Consider the following 26,201-nt stretch of genomic DNA (forward strand, 5'->3'; position numbering starts at 1 on the left):
AAACTTTACTTTTGGAGGGCCTTCCTTCCTCCTCCCCCCCTCCCCGCCACACCCCTATTAAACTTTACTTTTGGAGGCCCCCCCCCCCTCCTATTAAACTATACCTCAGGACGGCCTTCTCTCCGTGGATACCGAGCCCTGTCAAAGACAGGAAGTGACGTCGAGTATGACAGACAGCGCCTCCCACTGTTGACTCAGTTGCTCGCTCCGCTGCTTCTTCAATCAAACGGTACAATGATAAAAGGTGATGGGGGGAGGGGGGGTGGCAGGGGAGGGGGCTATGTCCGTTAGGGTTAAATAGACCGCGAGCGGTTGTCAGAAGGAGGGAGGGGCGGGGAGGGGTAGAGGAGATAACTGTGGATGCCAGAGGAACACATACCCGAGTGATGTCCCCTTGGTGGGATCTAATTATCTACGTTTTCGTCTTCTTCTGTTTTCTGAGCGCTTCATTCCATTTTTAAAATGATGCATTGAAAAAAAAAATATTTCACTGTCATTTAATTTAATGCATTAAAATATTTAACTATTATCGTGTAATGTATTTTTCTAGAAAGTTCCTTTTCTACCCTGTAATTTTCCTTCTTCCTTTTCTTGAGGCTGCCACCCAGGCTCGCCTATCTCCAGGTTTAATTATTACTTTTCATCCCTCACCTGCTTTTTCTGCTTAAGATGGTGGCTATTTTTAGATCCATTAGCGCTGATTCCTACAGAGCATTACATTAACTTTTTTTTTTTAATTTCTCAAATTACAAGAAGATGTGCTTTTAATTGTGGGGCTTTTTAAAACCAATATTTAGGGAGGTAACAACGCTCTAAAAAAATTATTTAACTCAACTTTTTTTTTTTTTAAATTCAGTCCAAAGCTGTTATGAAAAGGATTTTTGTATTATTGTACCATTTTTCTGATTGTAAATTCTTCTTACTTTATTTATTTAAAACAAACCGCATGTTTACTTTCAAAATACATTTTATGCTGTTGTAGATGTTTAATAAATTTTAATATTTTCTTATTTAGGCTCGCTCTAAGATAAGCATAAAAATATCTTTAAAATAAAAATATTCTTCCATCTTCTTCGTTCTTAATTTTTAGTGTTGGAAGGGATCGAGCCTTATCTGCCAGAGGGTTTGAACTCGAATTTAACAACCATGAATTTTTCTTCTATCAAAATTTAAAATATAAACTGCAAATAAGTTTATTTTTTACTTTTGCAATGATTTTAACTTGTTTTTTTTTATTACTCAAGAAACTTATATATCTATGTGTTAACATAATATTCAATGCCACTTCTCTTTATTTGTATTGCTGTTTGTGAAATGTCAGTACAGTTTACTTAAGTTAATTATAAATGATAGACCTCGAATACATCACGTCATAATAAACAATAAACAGGGTAAACTAACAGGTAGCCTGTGTGTGTGGGGGGGGGGGGAATGTGTGGGGGTAGGGTGTGGGGGAATGTGTGATGTACAATTTCAATAGTTATAGCCGTCCTGGGATCTCGCATTATCAAGATAAACACTGGGTAAGGGCTTCGATATTGCCTGATTAACACTGGGTCAAAGGTCAATTGGACTCTTTATCATCAAGTGGGACAGGGCAAACATGGTTGGGGAGGGGTGGGGGGGATTAGCATGGATCAGTAGGACAATCCCTAAGTTATCGTACTCTAAAACTTATATATGTGGACACGTCTATTAAGCTCTCAATATGAATTGTATCATAAGCATATACATACATATTAATATATATATATGTGTATATATATATATATATATATATATATATATATATATATATATATATATATATATATATATATATATATATATATATATATAATGTATGTGTGTGCCCCGATGCTCCCCCCCCCCCCACCCCCGTATACTCCCCTATGTCGCAGGGAGCGGCAAGTAACCGATCCATTGGCCAGGTGATACCCACTTCTATTTCCAGGTGTCTATAGCACTGCTGTCCCTCCACCCCATCCCCCCTCCCATACATTTACATTCCTGTTCGTATCTTCAAGTGGGAGTTCTTTATCCGACAATATATTTCGTGTTAGACTAAAATCTCCCCTCCCACCCGCTTCCCTACACACGATCTAACGTTGACACGGTTCCGCTTGACCTAACCCACCGTACCCCCGACACAAACACGACGAACGAAATTAATTGTTCGTAATAATCGCGTACAATTATTCTTACATTACTTTAATAATATCAACCATCCCCTTTTTGACGAACCCCCCCCCCCCCCCCTTCCTCCGATACTTAACTGAATGTTTATGCCGAGCGAGACCGGGTTTTTTTTTCACACCTTGACTTGGCACCACGATCTCCTGGACAGAAGAGTGCCGTCACCATTCTATACAACCAATTTGTTCAACACCTGCATAAAATGTTGCTATCACGCCCCTCCCTCCCCCGGCAGTGACATTTTCTTTGAATCAAGTGTATAGACGGGGGGGGGAGGGGATTGACAGAGGGCGTACCTGTCCTCGCCCTTAAGGCTATAAACATAACGACAAACACGACAACGTAGAAGACACCGGTGATTATAAATCGTTAATACAACCGTTGGTGTGGTATTGTGTGTTACCAGCTTGTTTGATTGACGTGTCGCGTTGCTCGTCATGCGTCCGTCGGGTAATATTTTAACACATATAAATGACACTAATTAGGATTTTAATTTAAAAAAAAATTCTTCATACATTATAGTTTTCTCTTTATGAATAAATATATTTAAAAACATGAGTTCAAGTGCAATGTGGTTACGTGTATAGCTGACTAAGCATATTTGTTTCACTATTTCGTCCCGAAACTACTTAAGACTGCGGTACAGATATAAATTTTTTGCTTTAAAAGACAAAACTGTATATAGAAATATTAGATTGAAAACAATGAACAAGTTATCATGTTTCTTTGAAATAGTTTTAGTTACTGCAAACACTGCCCAGTATGTAACCCTGACGCCCCCGCCCCATAAGTCCCCGCAACACACGGGTCATATCCGGTTCCATCCGGGACTGCACGTCACCGTGTCACGTGGTGCGGCCCGGCTTCAGGTGTCACATGACTGTCACATGACTGTCACAGGTCCTGTCGCAGGGCTCCGTCTAATTCACCTGGACCTGCGGTTAACCCTAACACTGACGTTAAACTGCAGTTAAACAGCACTAAACTTCCTGTCTTACCGTGTCTCTCTCCCCCACCGCCCCTCCCTCCCCCCCCCCCCCCCCCCCCCCCCCCCGCCTGCAAACATTGCCTGTCTTAGCTGCCGGATTTACGTTAATGGGTTTTTTATAACTGGTAAAAGACGCTCAGGTTATACGATCTACGGTAATTAAGTATAACAAAATATATTTAAAGATTATCTGATAATGACTTTAATATAGGGCTTGTAACTTACTTGTAAGTAGGTCACAAATTCTCGTTCTCGTTTTTTACTTTCTCGTATATACGAAGTATAGAGAAAGTCTTGTAATCGTGCAAAATCCGATTTCTCAAAAAACGCATGTAAATTTATAAAGTACTAATAATATTCCGCACTAGTATGCACATTTTGTTTTGGCGTTCGCTTGGTGTGAAATTCTTTTTTCTCCGAGATTCTATGTTATTTTTAAAAGTTTAAGAAATTAAAAATCATGTCTATATTCCGAGTTGCCATCCCACGTAGTGTTATATTAGAATATTCGAGAAAGTTTAGGGGAGATCATTCCCGGTTTATTACTTTTTATGATTTAGATATTTTATATATTTTTAAAATGTAAGAAGCCGTTATTTATGCTGTATAAAATGGTGGGGTTTCGCTTTTTCTTGATTCTATTTTTTTACTGCAGTCAACACCCCACAAGACTAAAACGTATTTGCTTTACAGCAAGATCAGTAATTTTAAGTGACGATTATCTGCCTTTATCAGGTGTGTAAACATCAGTTAACACAGCTCACCCAAGTGGTCGTCTTGTTATCTCCCCTAAATGTTATTGGATATAGTAATGTTGAAACTAATTTTTAATTACTAATATCTAATTAGATGCTGTCATCTATATCAAATATACTTTTGCAGTATCAGCGTTTATAAATTAAATGAAAGGGTTTCCACCAATATTATTTTTAATCGAGCTTGGCTGCTGTGTGAAGTTAGCATGGTGATTAAAAGACTTGCTACATTTGCGGTGTGAAAACGAAGTTGAATATCACGTGATTTAAAAAATCGTGTCCTCTTTTATCATCCACCCTCTCGTCTTCAGCTTCTGTCCCCCGGTATTTCAAGACGCCGCCCCCCTCCCACTCCAACCAATATATCATCCCCCTCCCTCCCCACCCCACCCTAACAAACATATCAATCTATGTCTCCCAACCAAGGACGTTAAAAGTTTTGTGGCTCTAGCCCGGCAGGCACCAAGTCTCAGAATGGCTGAGAGAGCAAGGCTGGAACTGTACACTTTATTGGAACTGTAGGCCTACACGTTATGGCGGCATTGGGTTGTTTTTATCTGGTTTCTACATCATCTTCACGACACTGTCTACTTCATCTTGCCCCATCTCACCCCACCCCATCATCTCCCCCATCTCACCCCCCACCCCATCATCTCCCCCATCTCCCCCCCCCCCACCTCCATCTTCTTCACGCCACTGTCTACTTCATCTTGCCCATCTCACCCCCACCCCATCATCTCCCCCATCTCATCCCCACCCCCATCATCTTCACGCCACTCTCTACTTCATCTCCCCCATCTCACCCCACCCCATCATCTTCACGCCACTGTCAGCTTCATCTTCCCCCATCTCATCCCCACCCCATCATCTCCCCCATCTCACCCCACCCCATCATCTCCCCATCTCACCCCACCCATCATCTTGCCCCATCTCACCCCACCCCATCATCTCCCCCATCTCACCCCCCCCCATCATCTCCCCAATCCCCCCCCCCCCACCATCATCTTCACGCCACTGTCTGCTTCATCTTGCCCCATCTCACCCCCCACCCCATTCATCTCCCCCATCTCACCCCCCACCCCATCATCTTCACGCCACTCTCTACTTCATCTCCCCCATCTCACCCCACCCCATCATCTTCACGCCACTGTCTGCTTCATCTTGCCCCATCTCACCCCCACCCCATCATCTCCCCCATCTCACCCCCCACCCCATCATCTTCACGCCACTGTCTGCTCCATCTTGCCCCATCAGTTCCACCCCTCCCCCATCCTCTTTACTCCACCACTGCCTCTTCATCCCCCTCCCCCCCCCCCCATATCCTATAATCTTTTCGCCACTGTCTACTTCGTCCCCCCCCCCCCCTTCCATCTTCTATTCCCCCCTCTACCCCCCCGCCCACCCTCCTCCCTTAACGGAATCTAGCCAGCTTATATGAGCCCACACTTGGCACTATTGTGAGTTACCCTGGTATTAAACTCTTCGGCGCCAAATGGTACACAGCGAATGGAATTGATACTGGTGGAGATATGGGGGGGGGGGGGGGGCTATATGACGGGCCCACCAGTCACGCTAAATTGCGAGCAACTCTCGTTTCTAATGGATTAGGTGGGGTGGGGGGGGGGTAGACACATCCTCTTCTCCACCGACACTTTCAATTTTTTAAAACGTTTTTCCTTCAATTTTTCTAGGCGTTTCTCATAGACATTTTTTTTTTATATTTTCTTTCCATTTCTCGGCCTGTTTTGTTGCTTGTCTTAGATATAGGCCGAGAAGGAATATGCCATTCATCTCTATTCGTCATGCGTGTGTTTTTTTATTTACATTGTGTAATTGACACGATTGTGGGCATTTTTCTACGGGCTGCTGTTGATGATGAAAAGACTTGTCTCTTTGCTTGTTTTTTCTTCACACCCACGATGTCAGGTGCTGGCGAGGTCTTAACATCTGTCTTAACATCTGTCTCAAGGACCTGTCTGAGGCTAGTCACGTCCTACGTAATGTCTCAATGGTCTTAGGATTTTGTTGACGTGAAAATATTCAGCTACGTCATAATTTCAATTGGTATTGTTTTAAAAGTATTTTTTTTAAATATCTGAGCGCCACTTTGTAACGTTGTTCGTTCGCTCCGAGGGCCGCCTGCGGACAGCTGCTACATTTAAGGTGCCGCCCCGCGTTTATACCTAATTGTGTGTGTGATAGCTGCCTTTTTAATTAATTAATTAATCTTTTATATATTTTTTCTCTTACATCGACGGTTTGCAGGTTGAGGGTTAATAAGGACTGACATGTGAGAGTGTTACGAGGCAAAGGCAAATAATCTGATTTAATATTCTTTGTCCTTGCAACTTTTTATAATTTATATTTTATCTCTTTGCGCTAGTCCCTGTTGTTCTCTGTTAGTTGTTTAAATGTTGAGGTAGAGTCAGGACGATGCGGCTGACGTTAAATGTCCATACCGCCTCCATCCCCTCTCACCCTACATTAAGACGGCCCACTTTACCTGGCCCGGGCCACAATCTCCTCCCCCCCCCCACCCACACCCCCCCCCCCCCCACTCACCCTACAATACGACGGCCCACTTTACCGGGGCCACAACCGCCTAAAGTAAGACAGCTCACTTAACTGGCCCGACCCACAAGTACAAGCCTGGGGAGTACAGCCTTGGTCGCGCCAGGGATGCACATAGAGCCTACTTACCCCCATTGTCTGATTGCAAATCTGAACCGTGCCCGCCCCCCCCCCCCCCCGCCTGGGATCCACGTATAGCCTACTTACCCCCATTGTCTGAAGCGTGCCCCCGTCATGTGTTCACTCAACCGTGGATCATTATCTCCCTGTGAGGGGACGTTTTTATGGGGAGATCGTTTGCAGGTCAGTTTAACTAGAGATAAAATGGGGGATCACAGCCAGCCTATCTGTCTACTTTATTAGGGTCTGTGGGGTTCTAATAAGCGTATATATATATATATATATATATTTATATATATATATATATATATATATATATATATATATATATATATATATATATATATTTTATTTTTTTTATTTAGAGAATTTCTCCAATTCAATTAAAACAATATTTAAAAATCTAGGTAGCAATATTCTTGCGTTATTATCGGAAATGCATATACCTGGATAAAAATTGCTCCATCGAATGATATTCGACCACAAACCTACCAACATACATACAAACAGACGATATGAAGAAAAAAAACGTGTATAAATAAAAAGAAAACTGAAATGCATCTCAATCTAAGCTTAAAAGTGGGAGCAAAATACAATGTTAATGACTTAATTAGTGTGACCACCCAACAATCGTTTATTTACCTGCCGTAAAGGTGTTCACCCACCGCACGGGTGGATGCTAGGACGGGTGGCACCAGGTGTCGTCTTACCTTTAGAACCCCCCCCCCCTCCCTCACCACCAGTTGACACAACGTTCTTTGAGCTACCTCCGACTTAGTTGGAAAGATAAACTTCTCCTTTAAAAGTAAGGGGAGGGGGTGGAGGAGACGGGAAAATATTTGTACCGTGGACAGAGCTGACACTAGCTGAATGCGGCTCTGGGTCGTGGGTCTCTTCTATGTTTTGGCTCCAGGCGCGGCTCACTGATGGCTCTGTGTATGGTGTATGATCAGCACGAATTCATAATGAGATGTAAAGTTTGGCTCCTGGTGCGTGCGATGTGTGGGAGGAGGGGGGGGGGGACACCGTTGTTTGGATACGGTCGGTTAAGTCAGAAATGGTTTTATATTTAGTAGCGGTAATGGTGTAGATCATTCTCTGTTTTATTGCCGTGTCTGGGGTTCAAAGCTCAAAGATAAGACGACCGTAAACGTTAAATATACATTTTAGACTGTAGGGGGTATGGTTTGTGTCACCATCTGTAGGGATGTAACTTGTGTCACCATTTGTATAGATCTGGATTGTGTCACCATCTGTATGGATCTTGTGTGTATCACCTTTCTAGTTGGTTATGTCCTTGAGTCACCATCTCCATGGATTCAGCTTGCGTCACTATCTATATGGATCTGGATTGTGCCACCATCTGTATGGATCCAGCTTGTGCCACCAACTGGAGGTATCAGTCTTGTGTCACCAAATGAAGTGCTCATATATCACCTCTGCGGTTATTACATGTCTAATCTGGTAACAAACTTCCAACTGTTATACTTTCAACGGTTTCTATAAAACCCCACCCCGCCCTTCCTTCCAAGCGAAACAATTTTTCATGTCTTTTTCACTGACAACTTCTCAAGTTTTTCATTATCGTCTGCTGTAGTTCCTGCAGACAACGATAATTGCTGTCTTCCTCTTCTTCCAGAAACAGCAATAGACGTGTTATTCCTATTTTATTCTGTTTTTTTTTCTTACCACCACCGCTATCTCCAAGCATGTTCGTCTTGTAAACAAAAAATTCAATACCACCTCCGGCCACCCCACCCCCCCACCCCGACTTAACGGCCAGCGCTAATTACCATGTAATCAGCGACCCATTCTTTATCCTACCGGCTGACCTCGAGGTTAATATCTTCAGTTCGCAAAATACCCTTTTGATGTGCATCGGGTTGTTGCTCAGAAAAGCGAAGTTTTTAACCTTAATTATTACAGCAGAAAAACAGCAATTCAAGATTTGTCGTTTTTTCTCCATTATCTAAACAAAGGGGTCTAAAAAACAAAGCTCATGGATGTATAATAGAAACAGAGAAAACGTATAGGTTTATTACGATTGGAACAGGAATGGTGGGGGGGGATTTTTTTCAGTTTTTTTTTACATCCAGGTAGAAAAAATTCACCTGTGAGACAGGGTAGACATCAGTAGAACATAGACTACATCATGACAAGATAACTAGGTCTTCCAATAAAAATCACAGTGATTTTTCAACCCTCTCTTACTTCAACACTAGACGAACACTATGCCGGACACTTCCCCCGCGCCCCCCCCCCCCCCCCCCTCCACCCAACACAATAGTAGGCCCATAACTAAAGGGCAACTGATTTGTTTAACCTTTCTTGTATTAAATATCTCGTTATAATTCTTCCACTTCGATTTTAATTGTAACTAGACTACCCGTTATCCCTGGATAACTGTGTTGGAATGGACTGCCTCCAGCAAAATTAAAAGTTTTACTTGTCAACTTGTTATGCGCCTTATAGACCGCTGACTCCGATTTCAGCCTGCTTTTCTTTCTGGATTAGCTTCCATAGCCTTTTGTCTGTCCAAAAACTAAGGCAGCAGTAGTTTGATTTTGGAGTTTTCCCTCCTAGAAGAGTTGCTTCCCCCCCCCCCCCCCTATCAAGTGATAATTCTATTTTTTAAATAAATAATTTGTCCACACCATCCCACAAAAAAAACAACCACCACGTTACTTTGATATAACAGGTGCGTCGAAGTTGACAACAACGTAGGTAATGGTCAAATCTCATGTACGTAAATATACGAGGTCAAATGTAATGGTCAAACTGCGTGTGTTAGTACTTGGGATCTGAACATGTAGCTAGCCAGTTGACTCAATATGTCTATCAGTGAGCCACGTGACTTCCCTACTAGAGGTCAGGTCATCAGATGAGTGTATGACGTCACATATGTACCGATTTACCTGGGGTTTATATATTAGCAGTAAGAGAGGGGGGGCTGAAGTAGGTGGAGGGGGTAATTTTAGCTTCACGGGGTAAATTTTGATATCAATTTGAATTCACTTTATCGGTATTTTTATCGGTATTCGCCTGATAAGATTAAAATTGGGGGGGGGGGGGGATAACTTCACTTACGTTGTTATTATAGTCGTATTAGAGATTCTATTTTTGTCTATTTGAGTTTGCCTACAATGGAATATATTGTAATAGGTGTTGTTAAAAAAGAGTCTGTTGTTTGTCTGTTTTATCGTTTTTTTTGTTTACATCTAATCTTTGATTTTTATTGGTTGTTTAGGAAGCTTAGTAAAGAATCCATCTACAAACATCATGTTTACACTCACGTGTATAAAATTTAGTCCCACCTTTTGCCATACCTGCCGTTACGACGTCGAAATAAAATTCTACTCGCGCAGAAAGTGTCTTGAAAATATGTGAACTTTGCACCGCTCTGAACCAATCTAAAAATCGGTATTTCCCGATGGTATTTTTATACGGTTTCTCTTGAGGCGGTTCTTGGATGCCAAGGTATGATTCTATGAGAGGGCGGGAGGGGGGGGGGGGGGGCACACGTGAATATTAAAAAAGTTTTAAATGATTTTTTTTTAAGTAAACTCAAGTGTCATAAATAAACAAGTATTTTAGTCGACGGACTGAGTACGTAGGGGAAGGGGAGAGTAGCGGGGCTTGTAGTGCTATTGGTGTAAAACTAGTCGGAGGTGTGGGCTGCTTGCATGAAGGTGGGTTGGTGTAACGGTTGAACCGGACTTGGGGGGGGGGGGGGATGACGTAATGGTTGAACTGGACCTTGGGTGGGTTGGTGTAACGGTTAAACTGGACCTTGGGTGGGTTGATGTAATGGTTAAACTGGACCTTGGGTGGTGTAACGGTTAAACTGGACCTTGGGTGGGTTGGTGTAATGGTTAAACTGGACCTTGGGTGGGTTGATGTAATGGTTAAACTGGACCTTGGGTTGGTGTAACGGTTGAACTGGACCTTGGGTGGGTTGATGTAATGGTTAAACTGGACCTTGGGTGGGTTGGTGTAATGGTTGAACTGGACCTTGGGTGGTGTAATGGTTGAAATGGACCTTGGGTGGGTTGGTGTAACGGTTAAACTGGACCTTGGGTGGTGTGGTGTAATGGTTGAACTGGACCTTGGGTGGGTTGATGTAACGGTTAAACTGGACCTTGGGTGGGTTGATGTAATGGTTAAACTGGACCTTGGGTGGGTTGATGTAATGGTTAAACTGGACCTTGGGTGGTGTAACGGTTAAACTGGACCTTGGGTGGGTTGGTGTAATGCTTTAGTGGTTTGGCTGGATGTCTGGATAGATATAAAGATATATAAATATTTTTAAAATTGCAATATAGATTAATTTGTGCGATATTTGCATGCGTGCATATATTTATCCAAGTAATAAAACTGCAGCAAGAAGTATTAAAGTGTTTTATTCGAATCCCTATATCTTTATGGGGACAGATATCTTAACCTTGCATCAGGGACAGATATATAGATAATACGTGCGCTATCTTTATGGCTGGGGTGTCCATAAACACCGTCTAGTGAGGTCCTGAGCTATCGTCTGGCAACCTCGGAGATAAGGCTCCCTCCTGCGTACGTTCTGTTGTGCCCTCCTGCGTACGTTGTGCTGGTCCCTCCTGCGTACGTTGTGCTGGTCCCTCCTGCGTACATTCTGTTGTGCCCTCAAGTGTACGTTGTGCGGGTCCCTCCTGCGTACGTTCTGCGGGTCCCTCCTGCGTACGTTGTGCTGGTCCCTCCTGCGTACATTCTTTTGTGCCCTCAAGTGTACGTTGTGCGGGTCCCTCCTGCGTACGTTGTGCTGGTCCCTCCTGCGTACGTTGTGCTGGTCCCTCCTGCGTACGTTGTGCTGGTCCCCCCTGCGTACGTTGTGCTGGTCCCCCCTGCGTACGTTCTGCGATGCCCTCCTGCGTACGTTCTGCGGCTCCCTCCTGCGTACGTTCTGCGATGCTCTCCTGCGTAAGTTGGGCGGCTCCCTCCTGCGTACGTTCTGTTGTGCCCTCCTGCGTACGTTGTGCTGGTCCCTCCTGCGTACGTTGTGCTGGTCCCTCCTGCGTACGTTGTGCTGGTCCCCCCTGCGTACGTTCTGCGATGCCCTCCTGCGTACGTTCTGCGGCTCCCTCCTGCGTACGTTCTGCGATGCTCTCCTGCGTACGTTGGGCGGCTCCCTCCTGCGTACGTTGTGCTATGCCCTCCTGCGACGTTCTACAGCCTCTGAAGGTGTGAATCAATATTTTCAATCTGTTTATAAAACGAGGATATGATCTTGTAGTTTAAAAAAGATATTTTTATGATTTACTTATATTTTATAAAAAAAAATTAGCATCGCAGGGCATGGAGTGCAAGTTAATTATAGTAGCGCGCTTTAAGGTCTATTCTACCTATGTAATATATGAACATCGATAACTATTTTTAGGAACGTCTTATAAAAAACTTAAAAATTCTTTTTTCTAAAATTCCCAAATGATTCTGAATGTGCATGGGTTTAAGAAATCTTACCGTTTACTTAACACTGTAAAAATATCCGTTACACTGTGTTAAGTATTTTGTACCTCCAGTTGTATCTGTACATTAAAGCTGTTGTTTTTGAAGCCATCTTGACCCTTGAATTTAATGATAATTGATAAATATTTGAATAGTTTAAGCTAGCTGTGGGTGTTAGCTAAAACAACCATGGCCAATAAACTGCTTTACGTTTTCTTTCCTTATTTTTTCTCATAACAAATTTCATTAATTTTTTTCTTTAATTTAAGTTAAATAGCTTTCAAGAGCTTTTTAAAAAAAATATGTATTTTAAAACCCTATATTTCTTACTGTAAAATATATATTTTTATTATTATGCAACAAATGTTGAAATAAGAGAAATGTTGTTGATATAAAATATTTTTGTTTGTTGCCCACTCTCGTCCAGCTAATGGACTATATTTTTACACACAATCATCCGCTCACCCTACGCCGCGGGCTAAAACTACTTTACTTTATAATCCTTAATTAATTTTAATGACGTTTTTTTTTTCGCTACAGGAATATTCTTTAAAAGGGTATGTGGTTGGGGATGAAGTGGGGTGAGGGTAGGAAATATACATAAGCGTTTAAATATGTATTGCATTGTAATGCGGTAGTATTCAGCCTTAAGATATTTAGCAAAAAAGACCTAACGGTTTTTTGTTGATAAGCAATTCACCATACACCAACGCGCGTACATGAGCCACACCCAACCCAACACAGAATCCACCATACAAACTCAGTATGCCAACCCGCCACCCCGCCAACCCAGCATTTAACATATACTAAATTAAACACACCAACCAACCCAACACGCTAACCAACACACCAACCAAGCTAACCCAATCTCCACCAACCCAGCACACCAACGAACCCACCAATTCAACCCACCGAACCAATACACCAACCCAGCTCGCCAACCCGACCACCCAACCCAACAAGCCAACCCAACACGCCAACCAACCCAGCACACCAACGAACCCACCCATACAACCCACCGAACCAATACACCAGCCCAACCCAGCACACCAACCCGACACACCAACCCAACAAACCAACCCAACACTCCAACCAACCTAGCACACCAACCAACCCAACACGCCAACCAAAAGCACACCAACGAACCCACCAATCCAACCCACCGAACCAATACACCAACCCAGCCCGCCAACCTACCACGCCAACCCATTCTCCACCAACACTTGCACTAACTCCATTAACCAAAAAAACCAGATCGATTATTCTTCGTATAGCCGGACGGGAGGGTGGGGGTAGGGTGGGGGACACAGACGGGAGGGGTGGGGGCAAATTGTTATATCGTGGTCTATCGATAGAGTTATCTTGCCTTTACCGAGCAACTCCAAGAAATGCTAATTCCTCGCAAAGGTCAGCGGAGCATCCAAACGCTGTGATTTTCCTGCAAGTTCTCCAATTACGTGCCGGAAAGCCGGTTGCCGGAATGCCGGTTGCCGTGTAAGGGGGGGGGGGGAACATCGGCTATGACTAATCGGCTTTGTTTCCTCTTTCATCTTCTTCTTCTGCCTCAATTAACCGTCATCTACGTGGTACAAGAGTTTAAAAAAACATCGCTGCATAACAACGATGTCTCGACATAAAATTGTTTTTAATAACTAGTTATTTTTCTCTGAATTGTATACGTTGGACGATTTAAAAAAAAATAAAACCCTGTTGTATAATTTACTGTGTTAAAGTATTTTCTCTTCGTATTGAAGATGTTAAAAAGGAAACTGTTCAATTTAATCGTTCGTTGTATATTTACATTATTTTGCCATTTGAGTTATAGTTGAAGAATCAACAATGATTTATAATTCAACTCAATACAACACAAAGTTCGTATGTCATTTTTTGTTTTCTTTACAACAAGCTATATGCTACATATGTTGTAATTCAAAACGGAAAAAGAAAAAGAAAAACTACATATTGACTGTGTATTCTATTGAGAATAATCATTATTGATCCACCACCTAAAATCACATCACAACAATATCCAACACTCAAACACCGCACCTATTCTATCCATGTAAATTAACTACTAGATTCTGATGTTTGTGCCTATGTTCAAATCCACCTTAAGAAACTCAATAAAGTGCATGTAACTCTAAAAACGTTTACACATATTGTTGCTTCCCCTGACGTGTCCCTAACCTCTGCCCACAGTGGAGATCAGCCTGTCGGATGTACTGGCTGTCCAGACACAGTCCAGGGACAACACGAACGTCAGCAGTGTCGTGGTCCACTACGCCGGGAAGAAGAAGGACAAGGTCCTCACCTGGGAGAAGCTGGTCCTTGCAGGACAACCGGAGCTGTGTAAGGAGTTAAACAACATCTTCTCGTATGCCTTCTCAGGTCAGTTTTTTTAGATCGTTAAAGTGGGCTGGGCACGTTTGGTTTTAGGTCCTGAAAGTGGGGTGGTTAGTTTTTCTAAGTGGGGATTTTACCAGTGGAGATACCATTACATAAGCCTGTGGTAATACTATCATGTGTTGGTGTGTGGTGATACCATCATGTGTTGGTGTGTGGTGATACCATCAGATGGTGATATCGACACGAGTGATGATTTTAAAATCATGCATGATATCGAACGTGAGCTAGAATATTGAAATTTTTACAACTAAAAATCGACTTCATGGCTTGGGGGTATTCAATAACAAATTTTATGTTTTTCTCTCCAAACATATAAGAGCTACGTTTGTTTGTTATTAGTATTCTATTTTCTCTTAAAACGGCGGAGATCAACATTTTCTTAAACGCTGGACATTTCGTAACATTTCTCCATTTTGACTTGGTGCAACTTCAATTTTTAAAACGTTACAGTATATAGAATTACCCCCTTTCTCCCTTAACTTACTTTGACTAGCGGCAAACGTTACAAAACACAATAGCCTAACTCATAAATTTAAAGAACCCAATTTTTTTCTTAACCGCCTTTTAAAAGTTGCCCATAACTCGCCCGCTATTGTAGCTAAAGTCAGGTTTTTATCTAATCATATGCGACTCGAAAACATATTCGCTCAACCCACCGCCATTATTGTATTTTATACGCGAGTGCCCCACCCTCGGGCCGATTAACTGAATGCCCGACCCAAGGGACTCCCAGAAAGCTATTTTTCAAACGACTAGAACGAGATTAAATAATATCCCATATTGTGTTTCCATCTGAATGGCGGATTTAGCTTTTATTTATTGATAGAAAGACGGGAAGTTTTTTAAAATTCTGGCTAGGAGACTTTGTGTTACAGTACACGTCATAAACCTTACACAACTGTCGGGAATTTTAATAGCATTTAATTACTTGGTATCGGATTTAAATGAACTTGTTGGGCGGACGTTTTAAAATCAAATTTTGGTAACGTTTGAAGTAAGATTTATGGAGTGTGCTTAGCTATGCTCGATGTAGACAACTATGTTCGATGCTTTAGGGTTTAGACAAAAGCTGAAGCTAAGTCTAGATTTGTCTAATCCAAAAAAAAAATATTTATACAGTTATCCCAATTTGATCTTGTATATTCGGCTTGTCTTCGGTGCTGAAATAACTGCTCAATTTGATAAAAATTGGATTTATTGTGTGAATTATTTAGGTACACCACACCTAGGACATTCATTGGGAATATGAACACAAGTTTACATCTATAGCTTAATTTAGCATAAAAGAGCTTCATTTGTACACGTACACGACAATATTACTTTCTATTTTGCGAAATTAACCTAATAGATATTTTCTTGGCCGCAAGGCGAGGTAAGCATTTATAGATCAGACCAAACCATTAGAATTACCGTGGGTAAAACACAGAAATCTCTAGATTATCTCCCCTAGTTGACGTGTTAAAACACCAGTATAGTACCAGACTACAATACAACCCAAGACTTCTATCGACTGGTAAACCACGGCCAACACACGCAGAAGCTACTGGAACCTTCTGAAGGTTTGACACCTCCAGGTGATGCCCACCCTTTACAGGCGCGTTTATTTACCGTCGTATATTTACCGTGGTTTATTTACAAGCGCGTCTATTTGTGCTTGTTTATTCTTCACTCGTCACCATAAACACCACAGCTAAGCGTTTACATCCCTGTCGGACTGGCCCAGTGATATGGGTGGGATGAACAATTTTTTATATCCCCCACAGAGCTGCGCGGGGCGTTTTTATTTTACCTCAGAAATAATCTTCGAGAAAGTTCTGGTTGTTGTTGCCCCGGGGGTTAGGGAGAGATGGGAAATGGGATTTAAGGTTTAAAAAACAAAACCTTCAACTTGGCTTGAAAACGAAACAAAAAGAGGATAAATCTGGCTGTGGGAAGGACAGACAACTGGTGTTCGTATTCACGTCGGATAGTCAAACATCTGGAGTGTGGGGCGGGCCGGAGGGGGCGCGGAAATGGCACCCCCCCTGGGGTCTTGGCAAAGAAGCGACTTAGACCGAAGAAGGTTGTTGGAGCAAATGTGCTCATCGAGTGGGTGTCTGTCTGTTTGTTTATTTGTTTCGCTCCCCGGGGACATTTTGTGGGCGCGTGAACAAAAATGTCTTTTATATCTCCAGAACACGTGCGGGGAAATGCATCTGTTCGTCTGTCGTTTGGGGTGTTAAGTCACATGATTTAGTCACATGACTGACGTCATTACAGTCTCCTAAATTACATAATCATTTTCATGATTTAGGGACTTCCATCACTTACGTTTCAATAACCACAACCATGTATATCAAACTGCTATTTAATTTACCTATACATAATATATATATTTGGGCATATATATATATATATATATATATATATATATATATATATATATATATATATATATATATATATATATATATATTTGTGTGTGTGTGTATAAAGGTTAATGCTTGATATTAGAGAAGAACAGCGATAAGACAGTACAAGATAAAATACAAAAAGAAAACAATGCCAGCACGTTCCGAACAGTTCGTTTGTTTCCTTCTCCACCCACCCCCCCCCCCCCCCCCGCGGTTTAATTCTAAAGGGCAGAAGATGAGCAATCCTGTGTGTTACCGGCTCAATGGGAGACAACACCACTCAAGTTTGTTAAATGGCAAGTTGTGTTTTCTCCTTGCTGATTTCCTTCTTCTTTTCGTCTTTTTTTTTTTAGCCTTTATTATTTTTAGAGAAGGAATGCAATGGCTTATCGCTCACAATGCGTATAAATAGGACTTTTTGGACTTTTTAAAATGTTTGTATTTCCCAAGTAGGATTTGAGTATAACGTCAATCCACGTTTGTCTAAATCGTTACAGGGTGTTTCACCACACCAGGGGTGTTCCACCATGATGTACACACAATCATAAAAACGTCACCACGGTGACCAAATTCCACGTGACCCCCCATTACGTCACGCACCGCTGAAGAGTCACCGATTTCTCGGCACTATTTTTTGGACGCGGATGATGCTCTCTTGCAAGGGCGCGCCACAATTTCTTGCTAGATTTGATCGCGCTGTAGGCCCTGCAGACGATTTATCTGCGATCTTGTCTGAACTATTTATTTTTTATCACGCGGCTCCTGTATTAAAAGAACATGATGGCGGAACAGCCTCTGTAGATGTGTATTAAAACTACCCCCACCCCCGCCCCACCCCACCCAACGGTTGTATAACGTGATTCTAATCTTACTCGGCCCGTCTTTGCTAGAGTTGTTTTTGTGGGTGGGTGTGGGAATTATTCTAAGATGGGCATCGCTTTGTTCAGTCTTATAATTTAATACATATCAGGGGCATGAATCATGTTTTCAACTATTTTTATGGGGTTGGCTGTGGTTAATATTCTGTAAACAAATATACGGTGTTTACGTACAACACATAGAAATATAGTAAAGATTTGCATATTTCTTTATAAGTTTAGATGATTGAAATATATCTCAGAACGTTATTGTTTTACATACACACTCAAACACAACCATATATATATATATATATATATATATATATATATATATATATATATATATATATATATATATATATATATATATATATATATATAAATGCGTCTATGTAGGGTTGCATTGTAATCAGTGCAATGTATAAAAACAATCTATAATGAGGTTCGTATATTGCAACATTTCTCAAGCCAGCCGAATGTCTGTAATCTGTCTCTGCTATTGTCTGCTCTCTGTGATCTGTCTCAGCGTGTCTGGAAGAGAACAGAATTCAGCGATTATCTTTTTCCCCGCAGACACTATAATTTTCTACTTCCGGGACGGAAAACATTCCTAGGCATGTGGGTAAACACGAATTATCGGGGTACGGTAAGCTATCATCGAGATTGGCTAATGTCTTTCTTTAAACTAGATAATCCTTCGTCAGCAGTTTTAGTGTATTTCTAGGGAAAGTAGAGGTCATATTTGATAGATAGAAAATATTACACACACACACACACACACATATATATATATATATATATATATATATATATATATATATATATATATATATATATATATATATATATATATATATATATATATATATATATATATATATATATATATATATATATATATATACATATTGACCTCGACATTTGGTAATTCCCGGCTGGTGTTTAGATACTTATCGTGTGCTACACTGGGATCTTAATGTAGCGCCCTACCATTTCTAGATATCTCAGTATACCGCCCTACCATTTCTCAGTTAAGTGCTCTAAAAACTGCCCAAACATCTTAGCATAGCTCCCTACCAAAGGCATCAAAATTTTGTTACAGGATCGTATCAATGCCGTCAGTTTCCTTAAACCTAGATCTCATTACTCCAAACCTCCTTAAGAGTTGTGCCCACATACGCTCGGATAAAACTAGTCCCTGTGTATTTAAAAACAATTTTTGCTATAAATAGCAGTCACGTGATGCTGCACGCTATTGTAAACACTATTAGCTTATGTTGTCTCTAATCTGTAAACCAAAACAGCCACGTTGTTTTATTTTCTTTTTTCTTCCTGTGCTGGTATTGAATTTCGTAAGCAGGTCATACGCCTGTCTTAACTAATTAGATACCAAGTTAATAAATTTGCTAAAACTCATTAAAAGGACGGTGTTTATACCTATTTAGGCCTAGATCAATTAAACTAATTAAGGAAATTGATAACTCTCGTCCAGGACACCATCAACATACACGTGCACACGAGTGTGAGTAATGGTAGCGCGTGCTATTAGCCAAATCGTATTAACCCGTTGGTCACCGGGTGCGATAGTCAGCGAGTAGACGTTAGGGTTATCGAACTTGACTAACCGGAAACGCCGTGCCCATGTATTAGAACATCCTGTCATGCGCGTCGATTCAAATTTTGGACGTGGTCATTGGTTGTTGGCCCTTCCCGTCATTCGGTGCTCGTTAACTTAATTTGGATGGACAAGAAAAAATCATCTCCAAATATATTTATTAGGAAAATGTATTCTGAGGCCGCTTAGTAACATCCAAGTATACAGTAATCTTAGTCAAAGTCATTCCCTAGCAGTGGCGTAGCGAGGTCGGGTGTCACCCGGTGCGGCACTTAATGGTGTCACCCCCCAGAGGCGTAGCGACCCTTCCCGGGGACAAACTTTCAATTTTTTTTTATTTGCACCCCCCCCTCAAACTTTCGATTTGCACCCCCCCCCCCCCTCAAACTTTCGATTTGCTCACCCCCCCCCCCCCCCCTCAAGTTTTTCTCTATATATTTTGCTATTTTTTGCGTTGGTGTCACCCCCCTAAATGGTGTCACCCGGTGCGGTCCGCACCCCCCGCCCCCCCCCTCGCTACGCCCCTGTTCCCTAGTTATTAATATCACTCTGCTAAGTTTCCTAAGTCAGATACATCGCTATCGTTCTACAGCTATTCGCAAAATATTGATCGTAGGGGTAGAATAGTCTTTTGCTATTAAATTATGTGTGTATGTGTATTTGTTTTTCGTTGATTAAGTTATCACTCAACATAATGCAAGTCTATTTATATTGTTACCAGAAAATGGTAGTGCCTTTATGCTTTGTGCTCCTAGACTGGCGTACCTTTCGTTAAAAAAACATCGGAAATCAAAGTTTGTTTCGGCGTCAAAGCATTCAATTGGCTCAGTCTCGATAGTTAGAGGTCCATTCCCCCACTAACTGGTCATACGTGGCCAATCGTGAAACAATCCAATGGACTTTAATTAAAAAACTCTCTGTACACTCATTAATAGAATTCATATGAGCCCCACTTAAAGCTCAGTTTAAGAACCCATGTTTACCTTCCCCCTTCTTACACTTTTAAAACCCGTGTAAACCCCCAGTTTAAGAACCCCTGCCCCCCCCCCCCCCTCCACCTTTAAAAACTCCCAGTTTAAGAAACCCTGCCCCCTCCCTCCCCCTTTAAAAACCCCCAGTTTAAGAACCCCTGCCCCCTCCCTCCCCCTTTAAAAACCCCCAGTTTAAGTGCCCCCGTGGAGACCCCTGTTTCACGCGCCGATCACAAGTCCAGTTAAATGACGTACCTGCGGATCACCTGTGTGGGGATTATCATCCTGACCTCATTAGATTAAAGGCGATTAGGACTAGCGGGGTACTTTAAGGAAAGACACCTTCACAAACAAGGTCAGCCTCAAGTTTCTGATCTCATCCTGTCACGTGATTGATTTATTTATAGCTTTCTCTTTTAGTTGGTTCATCATTATTTTTTTCTGCAAGTTTTTTATAAAGCGCATCAATAATTAAAAGCTCATCAAAGGTAATTTTGATTAACAAACTAATTAGAGAGCGGCTTTTCTAAAGTCCGCCGATTCGTTATTTCTTCTCATTTGAAATCCCGTTTTAAAACGAAGACAAAAAATTTAAAACATTTTGGTCGTTTTTATAGAGGAAAAAAAAAACCTGCGAATTTCTTTTGACTTGTAACAAATGTAGATAAATGTCTAGCTCTTTTATCAAGGAAAAGTACAAACCATCGCACCCAATGAACGTCATTATAATGGTACACAACTAACTGAAAACCTCGTAATTTTAACGTCATTATAATGGTACACAACTAATGTAACAACTCGTAATCTGAACGTCATTACAACAATACACAACTAACCAAAAACCACCGACGTCTGAAATATAATATACTTTAATCCACGTAGGTCTACTATTCTAAGGAACAGTTTAACGCGGACTTTTTTTTTACTCTTTTTATCCTATGTTGTTTGTAGCACAATTTGGCGTTCTTTAGATTATTATTTCGACATTCAAAGGGAAATTATCATTTTTCAGTTATTAATGTTCGCTCCCTTTATCTGTTTAAAAAAAAACACCAGTAGTTTTGCTGAAAGTAACCAATACAATGAACATGACTGTGTAGGGTCGGGCAGTAATTGTGAAGCCAATCACGCCCGCCAGTTTCCCTACCTACGCTCCGTAATCGTTTGGTTAGGATTACCGGAAAGCTTGAGTTATTTCGAGCCGCCAGTTATTCGTTGGTCGTTTTTTTTTAAACGGGGAAGTAACTCTAATTTTTTTTTCCGTTTTTAACTTCGCGTGAATCCGAGGATTTAAGCAGAGCTTTGGGGGGAAAAAGTTCGCAAATTATTTAAGCCGAAAATGTGTCCCAATTTTTTTTCCCTATAATTATGGTGAAGTTTTTTCATTTTTTTTTTAAAAGTGCACTCATCCATTACTATTATCCATCGTACAACAATGTTCAAGGAAAGTGTCTTCGCTAAATTTGTCATGCATGGCTCAGAACACTGCTATCTTATGTTTTTTTTAAATGTCTTTAACCTTCACATCAACCATTTAGTACATTTAAATAACGGAGGGAGGGGTGAAGATGGGAGACGTATGTATCCTACGGACGCACTGAAAGAAAAGTAGTCCTTACAATTCCGTAGGGACATCCCAGGTCATCTTCTATTAGCGGGCAGCGCACATCTCTATCGCAGTACGTTCACCGTCGCTAGCGCATAGAAAAAAAAAGTTGTATAAAAGCATCGCTGACTATCTGTAGTACATCGGACTATTGTGTTGGTACGTTCCGCCTGTGTGTGTGTGAGCGGCCCGTCAAATCCCCGGGGAGGATGCGTTCATCTAATCCAGGACCAGACATTACTCGTGTACTCTCTCCAAGTGGTTTTACACTAGCTCGCTAAATATCCCTCGGAGCGAGGCGCGCGCGAGGGCGAGCCAACACGTGCGCCCGGGAGATATAATATACGCGCATGCGTATTAGCGTAACGTTCCGTCACGGGCTGTGATTTTTAAATCTTTTGTTGTTGCCCTAATTACTTCCCTTTTTTTATCCGCAGTTATCTTCAGTACCCGTTGTGTTTTCTCCCCTTTGTCTTCAAAGTTTTTTTTTTCTCTCCCTTCTTTCAATCTCGCAGCGGAATTACGTTCCAATTAATAAAGTGACGCTGGAAAAATTACTGCTCCACCGCACCGTGTCGGCACCAATCCGTTCCTTACTCCCCCCCCCCCTCCTCCACAACCCCCAGCCCACGCCAACCTCATCCACCCCAATATTACCACCATGTTTCCTACCACATCCCATCGAAGAAGAAGAAAAAAAACTGCGAGGCTGTGATTGCTTTTAGATCGATTCTTAATCTTTCCATTAGTCACTGCGAAGTAAGAAAAATATACTTGGGGTGGGGGTGTACCGTGGGGGCGGTGCGAGGATGATTTGTGTCATTCCTCGACCCCCGGGCTGGTATTACCATAAGCTGCAGAACGTAAGCTTCGATGTTTCATCTCTAGGTAGTTTACGGTGACCGGCTTTTTAAACATTTAGCAAACACACATAATCAATATCTTTAGTACCTATATACATACATACATACATAAATAAACACACACACACACACACACATATATATATATATATATATATATATATATATATATATATATATATATATATATATATATATATATATATATATATAATGTATGTGTGTGTGTGTCAGAGCCCAAATATTTAACGTCCATCGGTAGCAAAAACCAACGCAAGAGCTCTACAATATTTGTTTTGAGAATATAAAAACCTTTCCAACTTGTATGGGTACCGTGTTCCGTTTCAGAGTTTCAATGGTAAAATATTTTACCTGTGAAATACGGAACTAAGCTATTAACCGTGTTTTACCTGTAGGTACCGTGTTTTACCTGTAGGTACCGTGTTTTACCTGTAGGTACCGTGTTTTACCTGTAGGTACCGTGTTTTACCTGTAGGTACCGTGTTTTACCTGTAGGTACCGTGTTTTACCTATAAGTACCGTGTTTTACCTGTAAGTACCGTGTTTTACCTGTGGGTACCGTGTTTTACCTGTGGGTACCGTGTTTTACCTGTGGGTACCGTGTTTTACCTGTCAAGCGCTTATCTTTGTGTACCCTGTTTGGTAACTCGCTTTGACATCGATGTGCCTCGCATCTTCAGCGAATATTATGTCACCAAATATGATCATTTTTATCGGATATTTTTTTAAATTCAATAGTTGAACATATTCATATATGATCATTTTAAAGGGTATTTTTTTAAAAGAACAGTTGAACATTTTCATTTTCCTAGACTTAAAAGTTGCACTTCCCATAGCTTTGACCAAGTGCAGCAACCGTTAACATCCGCCATTCTTGGCAAGTGTTGGGTAATGTTAACAGCCCATTACTCTGGCGGCAACCGTTAACATCCGCCATTCTTGGCAAGTGTTGGGTAATGTTAACAGCCCATTACTCTGGCGGCAACCGTTAACATCCGCCATTCTTGGCAAGTGTTGGGTAATGTTAACAGCCCATTACTCTGGCGGCAACCGTTAACATCCGCCATTCTTGGCAAGTGTTGGGTAATGTTAACAGCCCATTACTCTGGCGGCAACCGTTAACATCCGCCATTCTTGGCAAGTGTTGGGTAATGTTAACAGCCCATTACTCCGGCGGCAACCGTTAACATCCGCCATTCTTGGCAAGTGTTGGGTAATGTTAACAGCCCATTACTCTGGCGGCAACCGTTAACACCCGCCATTGTTGGCAAGTGTTGGGTAATGTTAACAGCCCATTACTCTGGCGGCAACCGTTAACACCCGCCATTCTTGGCAAGTGTTGGGTAATGTTAACAGCCCATTAGTCTCGCGGCAACAGTTAACACCCGCCATTGTTGGCAAGTGTTGGGTAATGTTAACAGCCCATTACTCTGGCGGCAACCGTTAACATCCGCCATTGTTGGCGAGTGTTGGGTAATGTTAACAGCCCATTACTCTGGCGGCAACCGTTAACATCCGCCATTGTTGGCGAGTGTTGGGTAATGTTAACAGCCCATTAGGCTCGCGGCTCAACAGTTAACATCCGCCATTGTTGACAAGTGTTGGGTAATGTTAACAGCCCATTAGTCTTGCGGCTCAACAGCGCTGCTGACGGCTCCAGCAGGCGAGAAGAAAATGTCCTCCCGTTTCAAATCGACCGTCACAAAGCCGAAGCGTCTTTTGTTGCCTAGCAACATGAAATCCAGTGGCTTGGAAACACGCGCGATGTCGGCGTCGAGTGCTGCAGTAGTTTGGTCCGTTGGGCGATGATGATGATGTGTTGTCTCCCTTGTGCTTGTGCTGCACAATACTCGTTTTTACACCGCTCTGACGTCACTTCCTGTCACGGCAATTTACTTTTCCAACGTATCTAATTGTCTTTGTCAACTCAGGACCTGGACTTAACTGCAACGGTTTTTTTTTAATTAAAAAAAAATTAAATGCAAATTTCGTACCGGAAGTCGATATAAAACATGAGCACCATATTGTTTTAGAGCGAGCTTTTCAAAAGTCATCAGCTCTGGCAGTGAGAGGCAATGTTTCAATCGTGGTTCATTGTAAGCCTTCAGATAGGCCTACTTATAGACGTGTGCCAGCAAAAATAAAAATTACTAAAATAATTTTTTTTTTAAACGACAGAATTACAATTTTTTCTTAGTTTAATATGAGGTAACTCTAAGGAGACAAAGAATTTTTAAATATTTTTTAAATTTTTGTACTGAAAGGGTTCTCGTATTTTCCTCGAAAGCCCCATCAAAATATATTTCGTCATCTTTTATTCATCTTTATGTGTTGAACTATAAAATACTTAATTCATGTATTTCAGTGTCTGCTATGATTTTCAAAAAAGAACCGTTTATTAAAACTTCCGTTTAATTTGGAATCTTGTCTGAATTCATTTTCTAAATTACTGGTTTTTAAACAATGCACTCCAAACGTTGACACGCTTAAATATCGCGTTTGTTTTTAAGCTGAAGAAGATGTCCCGAAAGGAATGAGTTCAATGTTCATGTGTCAAGACCCCTATCTTTCACAAATTGTGAAGTTCGTGGTTTCTTTCTTGAGGTGGGGGGGGGGGGGGGGGGGTGAATGGGCGTGAGTGTTAACTGGAGCGTGACATCGTCTACGTCATCAATGTCAAGTTTGTTTGTTTGCATTACGTGACCTCTGAACTTGAAGCCCAGGAAAAAATAGATCTGCACCGTGTGGCCCTTTCTCGAACATCGAACCGTGGTGCGCATTTTTAGCGGTGCGCATTCATAATTGAAGACACGTAACACGCCGCGTTCTGGGTGGGTGGGTGGGGGGTAGCAGGAGATAACGTCACGTGGGCTGCGTACAAACTGAGTCGGGCGTACACCCACGCTTCATAACGTACACACTCGACGGTGACCCATCTTTCCTCGGATTTCATGCTCCCTCCCTAATCCTAGCTCCTCAGATTTCATGCCCCCTCGCTTAATCCACGCTCGCTTATGAAAAAGTCCCGAGAATTTATCTTTTCAAGTACTTTCCTAGTCGCTCCTTTTACAAATTCTCCGTTCTCTGTATTATGTTTCTTTATGCCTGGCTGATCTAGTATCTCCATTTACACAGGTTTTTTTTTCAAAACGTTTTGTCGACGCCCTTGTAGTGCAAAAGCCGTGTAATATTATCAAAAGCCTTTTTAAAACACCAAAAAATATCAAGGTGGTAAAATTTTACAGAATTTTTTTTGTACTTGAAAATATTTATTTTTAAATGTGTACGTAAAACAGATTCTTTTGTCCACAACTTTAAATAGTTATCTCATTCTTTTTGTTATATTGTAAGCTATTTTATA

At 41.5% G+C, this 26,201-nt stretch overlaps 1 protein-coding gene across 1 annotated transcript in view; it reads left to right on the plus strand.

The window, feature by feature from the left end:
- LOC131954704 (ceramide kinase-like) overlaps positions 1–26,201 on the plus strand; it is a 114,054-nt gene that overhangs the window by 19,693 nt on the left and 68,160 nt on the right. The window contains exon 3 of the mRNA XM_059318459.1: positions 14,305–14,493. Within this exon, the coding sequence (XP_059174442.1) occupies positions 14,305–14,493 (189 nt within the window). The remainder of the gene's footprint in view (positions 1–14,304; positions 14,494–26,201) is intronic.

This window comes from Physella acuta, unplaced genomic scaffold (assembly GCF_028476545.2).
Source record: "Physella acuta isolate Inbredline_101_S28 unplaced genomic scaffold, ASM2847654v3 ptg001020l, whole genome shotgun sequence".
NCBI classification, from domain to species: Eukaryota; Metazoa; Mollusca; class Gastropoda; family Physidae; genus Physella; species Physella acuta.